Raw genomic sequence first — 14066 nt, forward strand, 5'->3', positions numbered from 1 at the left:
TAAATAATCGAAGGCAAAGGAATTAGCAGAGGCCTTGCTTTGGCGGTCCTCAGTGAGCATTGCTCAGAGCTTAGCCTGTTTGAGGGCCAGCTGAGATGAGGGGAACAGCATCACTTCTCTCTAGTCTGTGAATAAACTTCTGAAATGGTCTATGAGTTGCCTGTTTTCTAAGCTCGTGTCACAATCTCTTGTATAGATCAAAGTTTACAAGAGGCCAGTCAGGAGAAGCAAATGAGAGAAGATTGGATGTAAGGCAATAGGGAGTGGAGGAGACTATGGCAAACTGAGAGAGGGCACATCCTCTCAAGGGGCAGCCAATACTGCCTTCCAGCCTGTTAGTGCCACCAGGGACTCTGGGCCCAGATTGGTCAGATCTCATGGTTTTTTTAGGAGAATCTAGAAATCCCTACTTTCAAACACCACCACATATTTAGGACCTAACAAGACATCTCTCTAGCCAAATCCAACCTACAGATCATCAACTTGTGGCCTCTGCCCTGTTTTGGCTGAAATAGAGCCTTGGGATCCTTTGTCTGTCCCCTTCTGTGTTTCCAAAGGCAAGTTCGACGATTTCCTCATAAGGCATCAGGTCAAGTACCTGGGACTAATGGAGCACCTGCGGGTGAGACGGGCTGGCTTTGCCTACCGGCGGAAATATGAGCATTTCTTGCAAAGGTAATATTTTGTTGACCTGAAGCCAATAAAGTAAAACACCTGCTATGGGCATGTCTCTGGATGCGGTCGTGAACAAAAGCCCGTCCCTTAGGGAACTCATTTTGGTTCTTAGCTGCTGTTGTCATGACAGTGATATACACTAAGGGTTTGCCATCTCCCCTGCATTTCACTAAGCCCCTAACTTCTTGGCATCCAGAAAGCACACAACCAGGTGCATAAACATGTCAGGGGCAATGCTGGGCGATGCACCACTTGGTCTGTACTTGCCTGAGGAAGACCCTCCCAATAGTGACCCCTAGGTGCTCCTTTAGTGCTGTCCTTCTAGGAACAATCACCTTGACCTTCAAGGGCTGTCCAGAGAAACAGGTGATGGGAACATGGGATTGGGGCGACACAGATTGGGTCAGAATCCGCAGTCTGTCTCTCCCAGCTGTCTCTATTTCCTTCTCTGTAACATAGGATTAAATTGTCTGCTCTCAGGGATTCATAAGGATCTAATGATAAACCCCCATCCCCCACCCATTACTGTCACCCAAATTGCTTGTGCACAATTGAAGCATTGAGGTCCATGAATTTATGCTAATTTTTGTGTTATTTTGCAAAAAAAGTGTATTCTTAAGAAACAAAATGATCATTTTGTAGACCAACATGGTTGAATATTGGCAATTGCATATTTTGATTTAATATTAGGTTTCTTTTGAAGTACAACTTCATAATATAAAAACCATGTGCCTGAGTTGGTATTTCAAATCTAATTCCTTGCATTTGTAACTTATGTCAAGAGCTTGCGCTCTGCAACTTCAGCATTTTCATTTTTTTTTTTTAAGATTTATTTATTTATATAAGCACTGGGTACAGTCAGAAGCACGGGAGGGTGAGAGAATTCGCCAGAGCCAGAGCGGGGAGCAGAGCAGGCAGAAGGACCGAAGTCCACTGCTGAGGGGAGCAGCGGGCGGCAGGAGAGGTCTGCGCACCATGTGGGACCCTCCTCCGGTGGCCGGGGAGCAGCCGGGGATCGAACCAGTGCTGCAGAGGCTGCGGGCGACTTCGCAACCCAGCACTCAACCGCTGCGCCACTGGGGAGGCCCAACTTCAGCATTTTCTAATTAGTGATCTCAGATTTCTTCCACCAAAATCACATTTGTTTTCCTTCCATGAACCCATGTCTTGATATCTACTGATACTTGCAGAATAATAACCACTTCCTCTCTGCTGCTTCCGGGGTCGATCTGCCTGCTGATCTGAACCTCTGATGACTGCACCGAGGCTAACCTTTGAGTTAATCTAATTCTGCTTTAATACATGTAGAACCACACAGGTTGATAAAATCCTATCTTGAGAAATAGCGTAATTGTCTTTGGGCTTTAAAAACAGTGAAGAGAGTTACAGACAATCCCACCCAAATACAACTTTTGAAGGCTCCCGGCAGCACCCAGGCCCCAGAGTGGGGACCTCTGCCCGGCATTGCTCTACACTCTCGTGGGGACGCATGTTTTCGTGTCTCTTGTGCTTTTATAACTAGCAATGGAATTGAATTTCTCGGGTTGAATGTCTGACCATGTCCTAGTTCCAGGAGCACAGGCCAGACCTCCACACTATTGAGACGCTCTCTTTTTGCTTTCTCGCCAAGAATATGTTGTTGAATTCAAGAAAGCTGGGGTGCTGTCTGCTACGTTCCTCGGGTGCTAGAGCGGCCCTCGAGATGTCCCTGTCCTCTGCCCAGGTACAAGTCCTTGTGTCCGGACACCTGGCCGCACTGGCGCGGGCCTCCGGCGGAGGGCGTGGAGCGGCTGATCAAGTACATTGGCTACAAGCCCGAGGAGTACAAACTAGGGAGGTGAGCGGCTGGGAAACCACGGCAACAGGCTGCGTGTGCGGGGCTGTCTCCATGTGGAGTCTGGAGACTGTTCAGGAATTGACGGACACTTAACAGAGATTTCCATCCCCTCGGTTTAAATGCGCTGTGGTCTCGCTCTCTCGATACTTCACGGGGCTCAGAGCAGCCCTTCCTGCTGGGTGTGCTGCAGCTGCCCTGCACTCTGAGCGTCTCCTGGGAGGAGCTCAGATCGCACAGGCTGCGTGCGACAGCCCTGGCCCTTCCTTTAGATGCCCGCGGCAAGGCCAGGTGTCCCCGTGCTTCTGCACCGCCGGCCGTGAATCAGAGCTCGCTGTGACCTTCCTTGGGTTCCATTCACTTGCTGGAGTGACTCACAGAACTCAGAGAAACGTCTTACTTTCTAGATTACCAGCTGATTCTAAAAGGGTAGAACTCAGGAGCAGCTGGGGGAGGAGACGCATATGGGAGGGGGCAGTCCCGGCCCTCGCCAGCGCCTCTCCCAGCACCTCCCGTGCCACCCGCCCAGATCTACAAACCACACCCTGGGATTGCGATGAGGCTTCATCACTTGCTTGATGGAATCTCTGGTCAATGATGACTGTTGAGTCTCCTGTCCCCCTCCCCTTCCCCATGCTCCCCCTTCCCGGGAGGTGGGTGTGGAACTGAAAGTTCCAACCTCCCAATCTCAGGATTGGTTCCCCTGGTAACCAGCCCCCAGCCCTGGGTTACCTGGGGGGCTTTCCGAATATCACATGAGCTTCAATTTAGGACTGAATGGTAACAACCCACTATTGTAACAAAAGACACCCCTATTTCGCTAATCACTTAGGAGATTACAGGGTTTGGAGAGCTGCAGGAACAGGGCCAAAGACCAAATACATAAATTTATTATTCATCACAGTGTCACGAGCTCTAAGTGGTTAGGAGGGCAGTCCTGCCCCCCTGGAATTGCTGGCTTCCAAAGGCCCGATGTCCTAACCTTCCTGAGGGCTCCGATGAGCAGCTCTGCCTGCAAAATGAGGGTCCCAGGTGGGTCCCTAACCTCTAGGCCTAGATTCTTCCCTTCTTCAGATGAACACTTGACCGCCCAGAGGAGACTGCGGAGTGACGGGATGTGAAAGCTCCCGGCATGCGGGAAGGTTGTGTTCCGGAGCTCCGGGTGTCGCTACATACAGTTGTCATTGTCGTGAACAGAATTTTCATGTGTTGAAAGCTTTCAGGCAGAACTTGGTGGGGTGAACTGGGAAGAGTTTGGTCTGTTAGGCGTTTTGGCCAGAGCTAATTTGGTTGTCAGAAATGGATCCATTCCCCTGCCACAGAGATGCCAGCTTTGGGGATCTCTGCCTTTGAGTCTGTCCCTGGGCTCACTGGGCAGCGCCTGACTCCCACTCGCATGGGCTGTCTGTGGCCACCTTGGCCCCTCTCCGTCCTGACACGTCTGATCTGGGCCCTGCTCCAAGCAGCAGTTACAGGAGTCCCCCCTCATCCATGGGGAGTATGTTCCAAGAGCCCCAGTGGATGGCTAATACTGCAGACAGTATACACACATTCCCACACACGTACTTACATATATACACACATTTACATATTTATAGATACATATATATTTACACTCGTTTTCATATACAGGTGTGATATTAATACACACTTTTTAAGTGAGGCCAGGAAGCTAGACTAGTGCCCACACGTGCAATCCGCAAACTACAAGACCCAGCATGCCTTGCTTCTCTGACAGGAAGTTTCGTTTCTTACCCAGTAGAATGAAGGCCACCCTATACGGGAGCGAGGGTAGGAAGGCAGGTGGGGAGTGCTTGTGTCTCCCCACCAGACTGCAGTTTCCAAACTGCCTTTCTCATTGTTTCCAAATAAACCCATTTTACTTTTGCTTAAGGTCAATATAGTCAAAGCCAGGATAAAGTCTAAATGTTAAATTAGGCACAGTAAGAGATAAAGAATGGCAGTGACAAAACAGAGCCATTATAACAATCGACTATAGTAAGTGATCTGACTGTCTCAAAATACCTTATTGTGTATAACATTTTCAGACTTATGGCTGACCCTGTACCTGAAACCACAAAGAGCAAAATTGCAGATAAGGGGGGGACTACTGTACTTTTCCCTGAGGGCAGCCAGGCTTAGCACATCCTGAGGTCAGAGGTGGTTTCAGCCCCATTCCCAAACCACATGCGAGGAACTGGGGTCACGTGGCATGCTGCACTCCTGCCCCCAGTGGCTTCCCTGGGAAGTCTCCTTCCCTCTGTGGGTGGGGCAGGCAATACAGATCAAGTGACAATTTCTCTCTGCTAGTTGGTGGGATTGTCTTTTAAATTAGACCCACATTCTCTGCCATCATGTTTTAAAGCCCAGGGACCTAACTCCGGGTTAGGAGGCCGTATTTCTTTGCTAGGGTGCGTAACAAACGACCACAGACTAGCTGGCTTAAAACAGTGCAGTTTATCCTCTCACAGTCCTGTTGGCTGGATGTCCCAAAGCAAGGTGTAGGCGAGGTCATGCTCCCTCTGAAGGCCACGTGGGCGGCTCCTTCTCACCTCTTCTAGCTTCCAGTAGCTCCTCGCATTCCTTGGCATCTCTCCAGTCTCTGCCTCCCTCTTCCCAGGCCTCCTTTCTTGCCACCGTGTGTTCCTTTCTGTCTCTTGTAAGGACACGCTCATTAAATTTAGGGCACATCCCAATATGGTATGATCTCATCCCGATCTTTGCCTTGATGACCTCTGCCAAAACCCTATCCCCAAATAAGATCACATCCTGAGATGTAGATATGAATGTGTGGGGGCTGCAATACTATTTAAATCATTACAGATGCTACCAATTAATAATTACATTTTCCCCATTTTTAGAACCAAAATATTCATTCGCTTCCCCAGAACGCTGTTTGCTACTGAAGATGCCTTTGAATTTAGTAAACATCAATTAGGTATGTTTTTTTTTTTCTACCCTCATTGCAACAGAATGTGAAATGAACAAGTTCAGTTTGGAATCCATCTTAAACATGAGTGTTTGATGTCAGAAACATTTGTTTTGAAGACTAGGGGCCAGATGTGGGCTTATGGTGAACTACGCAGGGATTTATGCCATAACGCGTGTGTGGAGAGCATCGTGGATGCCCCTGGGACCTTAAGGTTCTAGTGCTCTCCAAGTTCTGGCTCAGACCCAATTCTGTGGTGTCATACTAGGACCTAAACCTGCAAAAGCCCATCCCTTCTAGGTTTTTAAAACTTTGTGTAAGTAGCTGATGTAGGGAGGTGTAACTTCGAAGCCTGCAGCCAGGATGTTTTTTGTGGATAGTAAATGAGAAAAGTTAGATGAAAGGGTGAAGGGAATGTGAAAAATAAAAACTCAAAACTTTCTCCCTTGACATCTAAACTTCTGTTGAGAGAAACTCTGCCTTGAGTAATGTGCTTGCTACAGGCTGGGTGTGAACTAGGTTCCTGGTGTGATCACACTGCATTTAAAGCAAACCCATGGTGGGATATTCCCTCCATTTTTTATATTCAAGGAAACTGAGGCCAGAGAGGTTGTCTGGCCAAGGGCAGGTGTGGGCTGCAGGGCATCTCGAGCCAGCCCCCAGGGGTATGACACTACTGGTCTTCAGGACCACAGGTGAGCTTAGCCTGTGGTGGGACCTCAGGCGTGGACAGAGGAGAAGCTATAGGGCAAACATGTATGGGTCTGGGAGCCTTGGGTCCTTCTTAGCAGGTACACTTCCTCTTGAGTCTGTGCACCCCTTTGTAAAATGTGCTGATGCCTGCCTTGTGGGGTGTGAGGATGAAGGAGTGCCTAGCATGAATCAGGGGCCAGCAGGTGTTGTGAGGAGAAAAGGAAAAAAGGAAGCTCTAGAAGCTTCTGGGAGGACTTGAGGTAATACACCCATTCTCACTTCTGGTCCCCAGAATGGGCTGCCCTACCCCAGCTGGCTCTATGCCCCACGGGCCACTTCTGACACCCCCCCCCCCGCCCCCAAGGTCTCAAACACAGATGCACAAGTGAAAGCCATTTCACCAGTTTTGTTTTATTTTAAGTTGCAAGAATCCAGGCCACATACAAAGGCTGCCTAGAAAGGAGAGCATTCCTGAAAAAAAGACAAGCAGGTAAAATGGAATAAACTTCGTTTCCTGGCCGGGGGTTGAGGGGAGTGTGTGGGAGGCAGGCAGAGTTCTGATTTCCCTCTCATCCTCGGCTCCTGCAGCCACAGGCTCTTTGGTGCTTGTTCTCCTGCTGTCCACCCCAAAACCATGTGTGGGGCAGCCTCGGGAAGTCTGGTTCTGGAACCTTGGCCTTTATTTGTTCTGTGGATGTTTTATTTGATGTACATGCGTATGCTTAATGATTTTTTTAAAAAGGGTTACTAACACTGTATCTTTGGCGTCCCCAAGTTGTACCACAAAGCCTCGGTGTGTTACAGGCAACGGCCTCTAGGTTTGTGTAATTACACCCTCCTGTGTGTACAGCAGTGACAGAATCACCTGATGATGCGTTTCTCAGAGCATGTAGCTATCACTAACCAGTGCCTCTGTAGGCTGTCACATTTTGAATTTAGTGAAACTATATTTTTTTTTGCAACACTTTTTTATTTTTTTATTTATTTTTTAATAGAGGCATGTTTTATTTATTTATTTGTTTATTTATACAAGCACTGGGTACAGTCAGAAGCGCGGGAGGGTGAGAGAATTCACCAGAGCCAGAGCGGGGAGCAGAGCAGGCAGAAGGACCCAAGTACACTGCTGAGGGGAGCAGCGGGCGGCAGGAGAGGTCTGTGCGCCATGTGGGACCCTCGCCCAGCGGCGGGGATCGAACTGGCGCTGCAGAGGCCGCGTGCAGCTTTGCAACCCAGCGCTCAACCGCTGCGCCACTGGGGAGGCCCTGCAACACTTTTTTAAACTCAACCAGTAGAGGCCTGTAGATTTGGTTACTCATTTTCACAGCTATATAATATTCTGCTATAGCAAAGATTGGCATACTTAAAGGGTCAGATAGTAACTATTTCAGACTTATGTGTCAGAGCAGCTACTTGCTCTGTCCTTGTAGCATGGAGGTGGCTTTAGGCGAAGATGTAAATGACGGGGCAACATAGCTTTGTTGCAACAAAATTTTATTTCCATGAACAGGCAGTGGCCTGAGGGCCGTAGTTTGCTGACCACTGCACTAGAAAGAGCATCCTGCTGTGTACCCATTCTGTGAGGGGCACTGGGTTGTTTCCAGTTGTTTTTATAATAGCGATAGTGCTGCTATGAAGAATTTTTTAAAATCTGAATGTCTGAAAAACATTAAAAATTGGGAGATAAGCAGCAATCTAATTTTTCCATGTCCCAGTTTGTGTGTACCAATTTTTAAATGTGGACAACGAAATCAAAGTAAATACTGAGTGAGACAAACCACTCTGCTGCCCAGTCAGTTGCACATCTGAGCATCCCCAGGGGGGCTAAGTGATGACACTCCTCCGACTTTCATCTCTGGGGCTCATGGAGTGCTGCGGTGGGCACCCGGGGTTGTGACTGGATAAGTAATTCAGAAAAAGTCTTTTGTATTTAAATGATCGTGCTAACCTTCTAATGTCAGCAGTGAACTCTTTCAGCCATCAAACTTGAAGCTCACTGGCGGGGAGCCCTGGCTCGGAAGGAGGCCAAAAGGAGAAAGTGGGCGGTGTGGATTATAAGAAAGTAAGTTTTCGGTACAAGCGTGGGAGAGGTGCCTGTAAACATGGGTGCGTGCAGAGGGCGTTAGTGGTCTTGGCTGAGCTTTCTGGATTTGCACAGCACCTTCCTTCTGGAATGTCAATCCTTAGGAACCCAGTTTCATGTCTCTCCTTTGAGCTCCCTAATTGGATGGTGATCCCCATGCAATATATTTATTTGTGCTGTCTCTTAGCCTCACTTATATGTCAAAAAGTTGATTGCCTTCTGCTGTCAAGCAGGTAAATGAGTGGGGGTAAGACAGTAAGGAATGGCGGGGGCTGCAGCAAGCCAGAAAGCTCAGTTCATCTTGGAGGGGCAGTCAAAAATCTCATTCGGCCGACCGCTGCCGTGGAGAAATGGCAGGCGAGCGTTGCCAGAACTTAATTTTTTTTTTCCCTCCAAGAATAGCTGGAAATCTGGCTCACCTGTCACCCTCCCATTTTTTTTGGTGGTTGTTGGCAAGTAATTCACAATACTAAAAACACAGTGTGAATAAGAGAACATATCTGTGGGGCAGATTTGGCTTGTGAGTGTCATCACTGTAGCCCTACGTGGCGATCAAAATAATTTCTACCATTTTGGCTGCCTCGGAATCAAACAAATGGGGGGACGGACACAAGTCTCAGTGAAGAAATGGTCCAGAAAACAAAACAATTTGCTGTTTAGGTTCATAAAGGGATTCATCAATCGCTACAAGCCCTTTTCTCCTGACAATGAGGAGTTTATTATGTTTGCACGGAAGAATTACATCTTGAATCTTCGGTATCACATCCCAAAGAACGTCTTGGACAAGAGCTGGCTGAGGCCTCCTGGCATCCTGGAAAATGTAAGGCCTGAACGGGGCCATGTAGCAAGCAGCTGGGGCACAGACAGAGCTTGACTTAGATTTCTTTGTGCCGCATCCCTGGGCTCGATAGGGCTGCTTTAGCCAAGCATGTCTTTGCAAGGGTGTTGCACAAAAAAATTAATGCTTTAGTGTTCATAATACCCTCAATGGAAGTGAAAGCCAACAGAGGTCTGTTTACAGAGGACTTTGAACAATTTCTGATTTAGTGACTGTTGCCCTGATGACCCTGTGTCATCAGAATAGGGGGGGCTACTCAACCCAGCACACTGAGTCAGCATCTTTGGGGCGCCACAGCCAGCTTCTCAAGGGCCTCAAACACATTTAAGTTTAAGGGCCTCTAGTTTAGCAGCAGTAAAAAGCGAATGCAAAGCGAGGAGGTTAGCCGCTTCTCTTTCACTATAAAATACTAACACTGTATTTAAGTTGAACTGAATTCGGCTGCATTATGAGCTTCTATTTTGGGGACCACAGTCTAGGAAAGGGTGTAAGTGAGGCAGATGGAAAAGGGGTGTGTTCTCCACACAGGCATCAAATCTGCTCAGGAAAATGTGCACGAGGAACCTGGTTCGGAAGTACTGCCACGGGATCCCAGCAGAAAGGAAAGCACTGGTAGGTGCTTGTTGTCATGGGGGTGGCAGGAGGCCCTGCCATCAGTCTCCTAGCAGTCCTGGCCCACCGCTTCTCCTGTAAGCTGAGGGTCTGCTGGCCCCATGCCTCATTTGCGCTGACAATGAAATGTACATAGACCACTTAGCAAAGCCCCGCCCTCCTTAGATGTCAGTGGTTACACCGGGCTTGGCTGGCCCTGTTACCATGGGAACAGAGTCCCACTGCCGCCCTTCTCTGCTGGAGGTCCAGCTTTGTTTATGCTTATATGCTGGGCAGCAGACTTTTTCTAAAATGGACAGAGAAAATTCTCCAGCCTTCGTGGGCCATATGATCTCTCGTAAATACCCAGCTCTGCAGTGACAGCAGGAGCACAGACAACTGTATGTGGAGGGCATCGCTGTGTTCCAATAAAACTTTGCTTACAAAAAGCAGGCTGCAGGCTGGACTTGGCCAGCTGGCCGGCCCATCTGACCTAGAAGAGAGAAACTGCTCTGAAACCCCCAACGCCCCACTTCCAAGAAGCCAGCAGAAGTCAGGAGATGAGCCCAAGCATCACCCCCCGTTTCCACAAGTGTAATTTTTTTTAGGGCAAGTTGGCCAAGGCCAGGGGTGTGTTCTGACTTGAACTTGGGCGTATGAAAAGGTTCCTACCGCCATCCAGGGATGCACATACCTGTCCCAGAGCGCCCTCTGGCGACCATGCTTGTACTTTGGTTATGTATTAACCAGATGCAGCAAAAGGTGGTTGCAAGTGAAGTGTTCAGGGGGAAGAAAGAAGGCTACGCAGAAAGTTTATATCAACCCTTTGCCAACAGCCGGATAGGTGAGTACGCTTCTCCACTTAAGACGCTATTTGGAAAGAAGGAAAAGGAAGGTGCTCGCCCCACAGCATCTCCTGACCACTATTGCCCCAGTTGAGAAGGACCTAAAAGCAGCAGATGCCAGTGACTGCACCAGGTGCTGTCAGTGATGACTCTGCTCTGGTTCCCTCCCTAGATGAAGGAGACATTAATCCCAAAGTGCTTCAGCTAATTAGCAGTGAGAAGATTCAGGTAAGGAGATGCGTGTCCTGCTGCAAACAGGAGTCCCTTCTGCAGTCTGAGCACAGGGTCTGTTTTCTACATGGCAGATGACAGTAGAGCTGCTGAAATGCAGGCGTGTGCGTGGGCCAGACCCTCGACTGTGATGCTTGGGTATTAGCTCAGATTACAGGGACACATGACTGACAGACACCTGTTAAGCGCCTTACCTGTCACCCTAGGAACTGTCTGGCTTTCTTTGAAGCTGTAAAATGCAGCCATGAACTCAATCCCCACCTATCCTGTCAGTGAGAAGCTGTCTGGCAGGTGCCAAAGTGGGCTTCACCATTCAGTGAAGGGTGTGAGGTCCAGGCCAGGTTCATCTCTCGGGGCTGCTGTCCTCCCAAGTGGGGAAAGCGTTCCTGAGAGGATGACCAAGTCCATGGTGTGAGCCACAGGCAGCAGCTGGTGAGTGCGCCCCCGTGGCTGCCTTGTGCCTTTTGGTTCCTGGGAAAACAGAAACCTGACTGGACTGGCTCGTCCTTGGCTGTGAGGGTGCTTTCATCTCCGCTGACCTCCCCGAGCAGGCCTGTGTGCCCGTAGCCCTGCCTGCCTCAGAAAGGCTAGGGCGTAGAGAGAAAACGCCTTTGTGCAAAGTTGCAGGATTCTGGTGGTGACAGTAGTCTCCTTGCAGTATGGTGTCCCGGTCATTAAATACGACAGGAAGGGCTTCAAGGCGAGGCAGCGGCAACTCATTCTTACTCAGAAAGCAGCTTATGTGGTGGACCTTGCCAAAATCAAGCAGAAAATAGAGTACTCCGCACTCAAAGGTAAGAAGCAGGCAGAGGCCGCTTACTAGGTTCATCTAGCTCCCAGGTATATGGGTGAGGAACCCCCCCAAGTAGGAGACACAGCCAGGGTGTCCACAAAGCCTGGGGCTGCCCAGACCTGTGCCTGTCACTCTGGCACCCTCCTCAGCGGTGCCCCTTCTCTCAAGTGTCCAGGTTGGACAGTGACTACAGCAACCTCATTTTTATTCAGCACACGGGCCCTTACAGCCAATGGCAGGCTGATTTGGGGAGCAGGCCCTCGCCCTACTGTGCCCAACTGGGAGGAAGAAAGCATGGGGGCGGGGGCCCCTAGTTGTGCCTCCTTTTTCTCTGCATTCATGTCCAGCTCCTGGCCTCTAACTTTGGATGTGTCTTAAGGTATCTCTACCAGCAACCTGAGTGATGGACTCTTCGTCATCCATGTTTCACCAGAGGACAGCAAGCAAAAGGTGATGGACAGCCCCTCGTCTCTGACAGACAGCACGATGGTAAATGGCCGTCGTGAAACCCGTGTCACATGTCCTCTCCACCACAGGGGGATGCCATCCTACAGTGTGAACACGTATTTGAAGCAGTCACCAAACTTGTCATGCTGGTGAAGGAGATCGTGGTGAATGTTGTTCAAGGAAGGTGGGTGCTGCTGGCTTCGGTGCGGGGAGGATTCAGCGCTTGTCCCCTAGTGACAGGTGGACCTCTGGGCAGGTCACAGCTGCCTGCTGGTTGAGATTAGGGAAAGTGTGGACATCCCTTCAGGATGTGGGCCACCTGGTACCCGGAGGCGTCCCTTCTCGACTCGAGGCGGGGTCATCAGCACACGCAGTGTTGCCTGGGTGGGTGGGATGGTGCGTTCTCCAGCGTACCCTTCTCATCCTTGGACCAGGCTCCCAGAGACCTGGCTGCTATCTCCCCCTCATACTTTTGCTGCTCCTAGTAGGCTCTGCCAGGTGGTGTTGCTGAGGTAAACCTGGCCCATTATGAGCTTCAGCTTCAAGATGTATAGGTGGGGCTTCCAACATCAAACTGGTCCCCTGAAAACAATGTGCTAAACTGCTGTTAAGGTACTACAGGAATGTGGTAAATTCCCAGTTGCAGAAATGATTTTCTTGCCCAAATATGTAGTAAAGCAGGAATTCAACTGAAAGTAAAGTTTTGTAAGTGAATTTCTGTTGCAGATCAAAGGCTGAGGGGAAAAAAAACAGGTTGGTAATACACCATTTTGTGTATTTTAAGTTTACAGTTTTATATCAGTCCTGGAAAAGAAGGCACAATCGTTTTCAACAATGGCCCAGAAGAACATATCTACAAAGATAAAAACGGACAGTTAACAGTGGTGAGTGGCTGTGTTTAGGGAGGAAGGTAGGCAGATTTAGATGAGGATATAACTTGAAATGCCACCCATTTCAGCTCCAGTTTGTTCCAGATTCCAGGTTGACTGGAACATTTTCCCTCGATTTCTCATTCCACGTCTGAAAAACAGGAAGGAACTGACCTGGAATTTTTTCCTAATGAACTTCGAAAATTACCAGTGCTTGTGTCCATCCCCAATACTGCCGTGTGACTGGCTGGGTATGGCATGGGCTTTGCAAATGCAGGCGATCCCAGGTGTACAGAGCAGAGAGGGGCTTGGAACCAAGATGCTGAGCCTGAGAGCTGGTGCTTTATTTTGATCTGATTTTGCTAGGAAATGACATTTTAAAAGCCAACAGGGCTGAATCTTTAAGGTGTGTTAATAATACTTGGTATATACAAAAACCATGGAGTTTCTCAAACACATTGAAATTTGTACACATGAATGTGATATTTTGTGTATGTAAATATTAAAGACAAGTACCTTTTATAACACAATCAAACTCCTTGAGGGCCAGGTTGAAATATGTACACATCGCCTTGAATGTCAAATAGAAGGTGATTTTTCCACTTACATGTGGTCTTAAAATACACGCCCTCTGAGACTGGGTGTATCGCTTGGAATCGCACACAGCCTGTCTTCCCACCTGACAGGCTAACAGGCCACAGCAAGCCCATTCCTGATTGTGGCTTGAGTGGGTGTGGGGCTGGCTTCTTGACGCTTGTCCAGACCCATCTTGATGATGCTGATAGTTGGGGTGATGATTTCTCCCTTTTGGGTGAGGCCAAGTGAGCGGTCCCTAAATCTAAGTGCTTGCTTTCTGCCAGGTGTCAGTCCACATGAAGTCCTGATAGAAGAGGATGTCGTCCTGTCACCACTGCTCTGAGGAAAGTACCTGGGAAGTGGGGATTTGATCCAGGCAGCTATACCCTCAAGGGAAGGTTACAGCAGCTCTAGGGAAGGGATCTCAGCTGAAGAAATGAAGTGGCATCTTCTGCCAAAGCCCAGCCCCTGCTCCTCAGCTGCCTGGTGGCACTAAATTGTCTTTTTTAGGGATCCAACCTCGTCATCTAAGGGAATGGTTTTAAGTGTCCCCAACAGGAACAAGACCTATCCTGGATGGGCACGTGAACCTGTGATTTATAGGGTGAACAGACTATCCTTGTGAAGGGGTCCTGAGACACAGGAGTACTGCATATGGTCTCAGT

General features: G+C 48.9%; 1 protein-coding gene across 1 annotated transcript in view; it reads left to right on the forward strand.

The window, feature by feature from the left end:
• MYO1H (myosin IH) overlaps positions 1-13932 on the forward strand; it is a gene marked incomplete at its 3' end in the record, with an annotated part of 33909 nt that extends 19977 nt beyond the window's left edge. The window contains exons 18-31 of the mRNA XM_084253205.1: positions 558-675; positions 2399-2512; positions 5371-5447; positions 6553-6621; positions 8106-8190; positions 8872-9031; positions 9578-9661; positions 10391-10484; positions 10658-10713; positions 11375-11510; positions 11889-11959; positions 12046-12140; positions 12741-12840; positions 13912-13932. Of these exons, the coding sequence (XP_084109331.1) occupies positions 558-675; positions 2399-2512; positions 5371-5447; positions 6553-6621; positions 8106-8190; positions 8872-9031; positions 9578-9661; positions 10391-10484; positions 10658-10713; positions 11375-11510; positions 11889-11959; positions 12046-12140; positions 12741-12840; positions 13912-13932 (1280 nt within the window). The remainder of the gene's footprint in view (positions 1-557; positions 676-2398; positions 2513-5370; positions 5448-6552; positions 6622-8105; positions 8191-8871; positions 9032-9577; positions 9662-10390; positions 10485-10657; positions 10714-11374; positions 11511-11888; positions 11960-12045; positions 12141-12740; positions 12841-13911) is intronic.
• Between the last annotated feature and the right edge of the window lie 134 nt (positions 13933-14066).

This window comes from Talpa europaea (assembly GCF_964194135.1).
Source record: "Talpa europaea genome assembly, chromosome: 14".
In the NCBI taxonomy this organism is placed as follows: domain Eukaryota; kingdom Metazoa; phylum Chordata; class Mammalia; order Eulipotyphla; family Talpidae; genus Talpa; species Talpa europaea.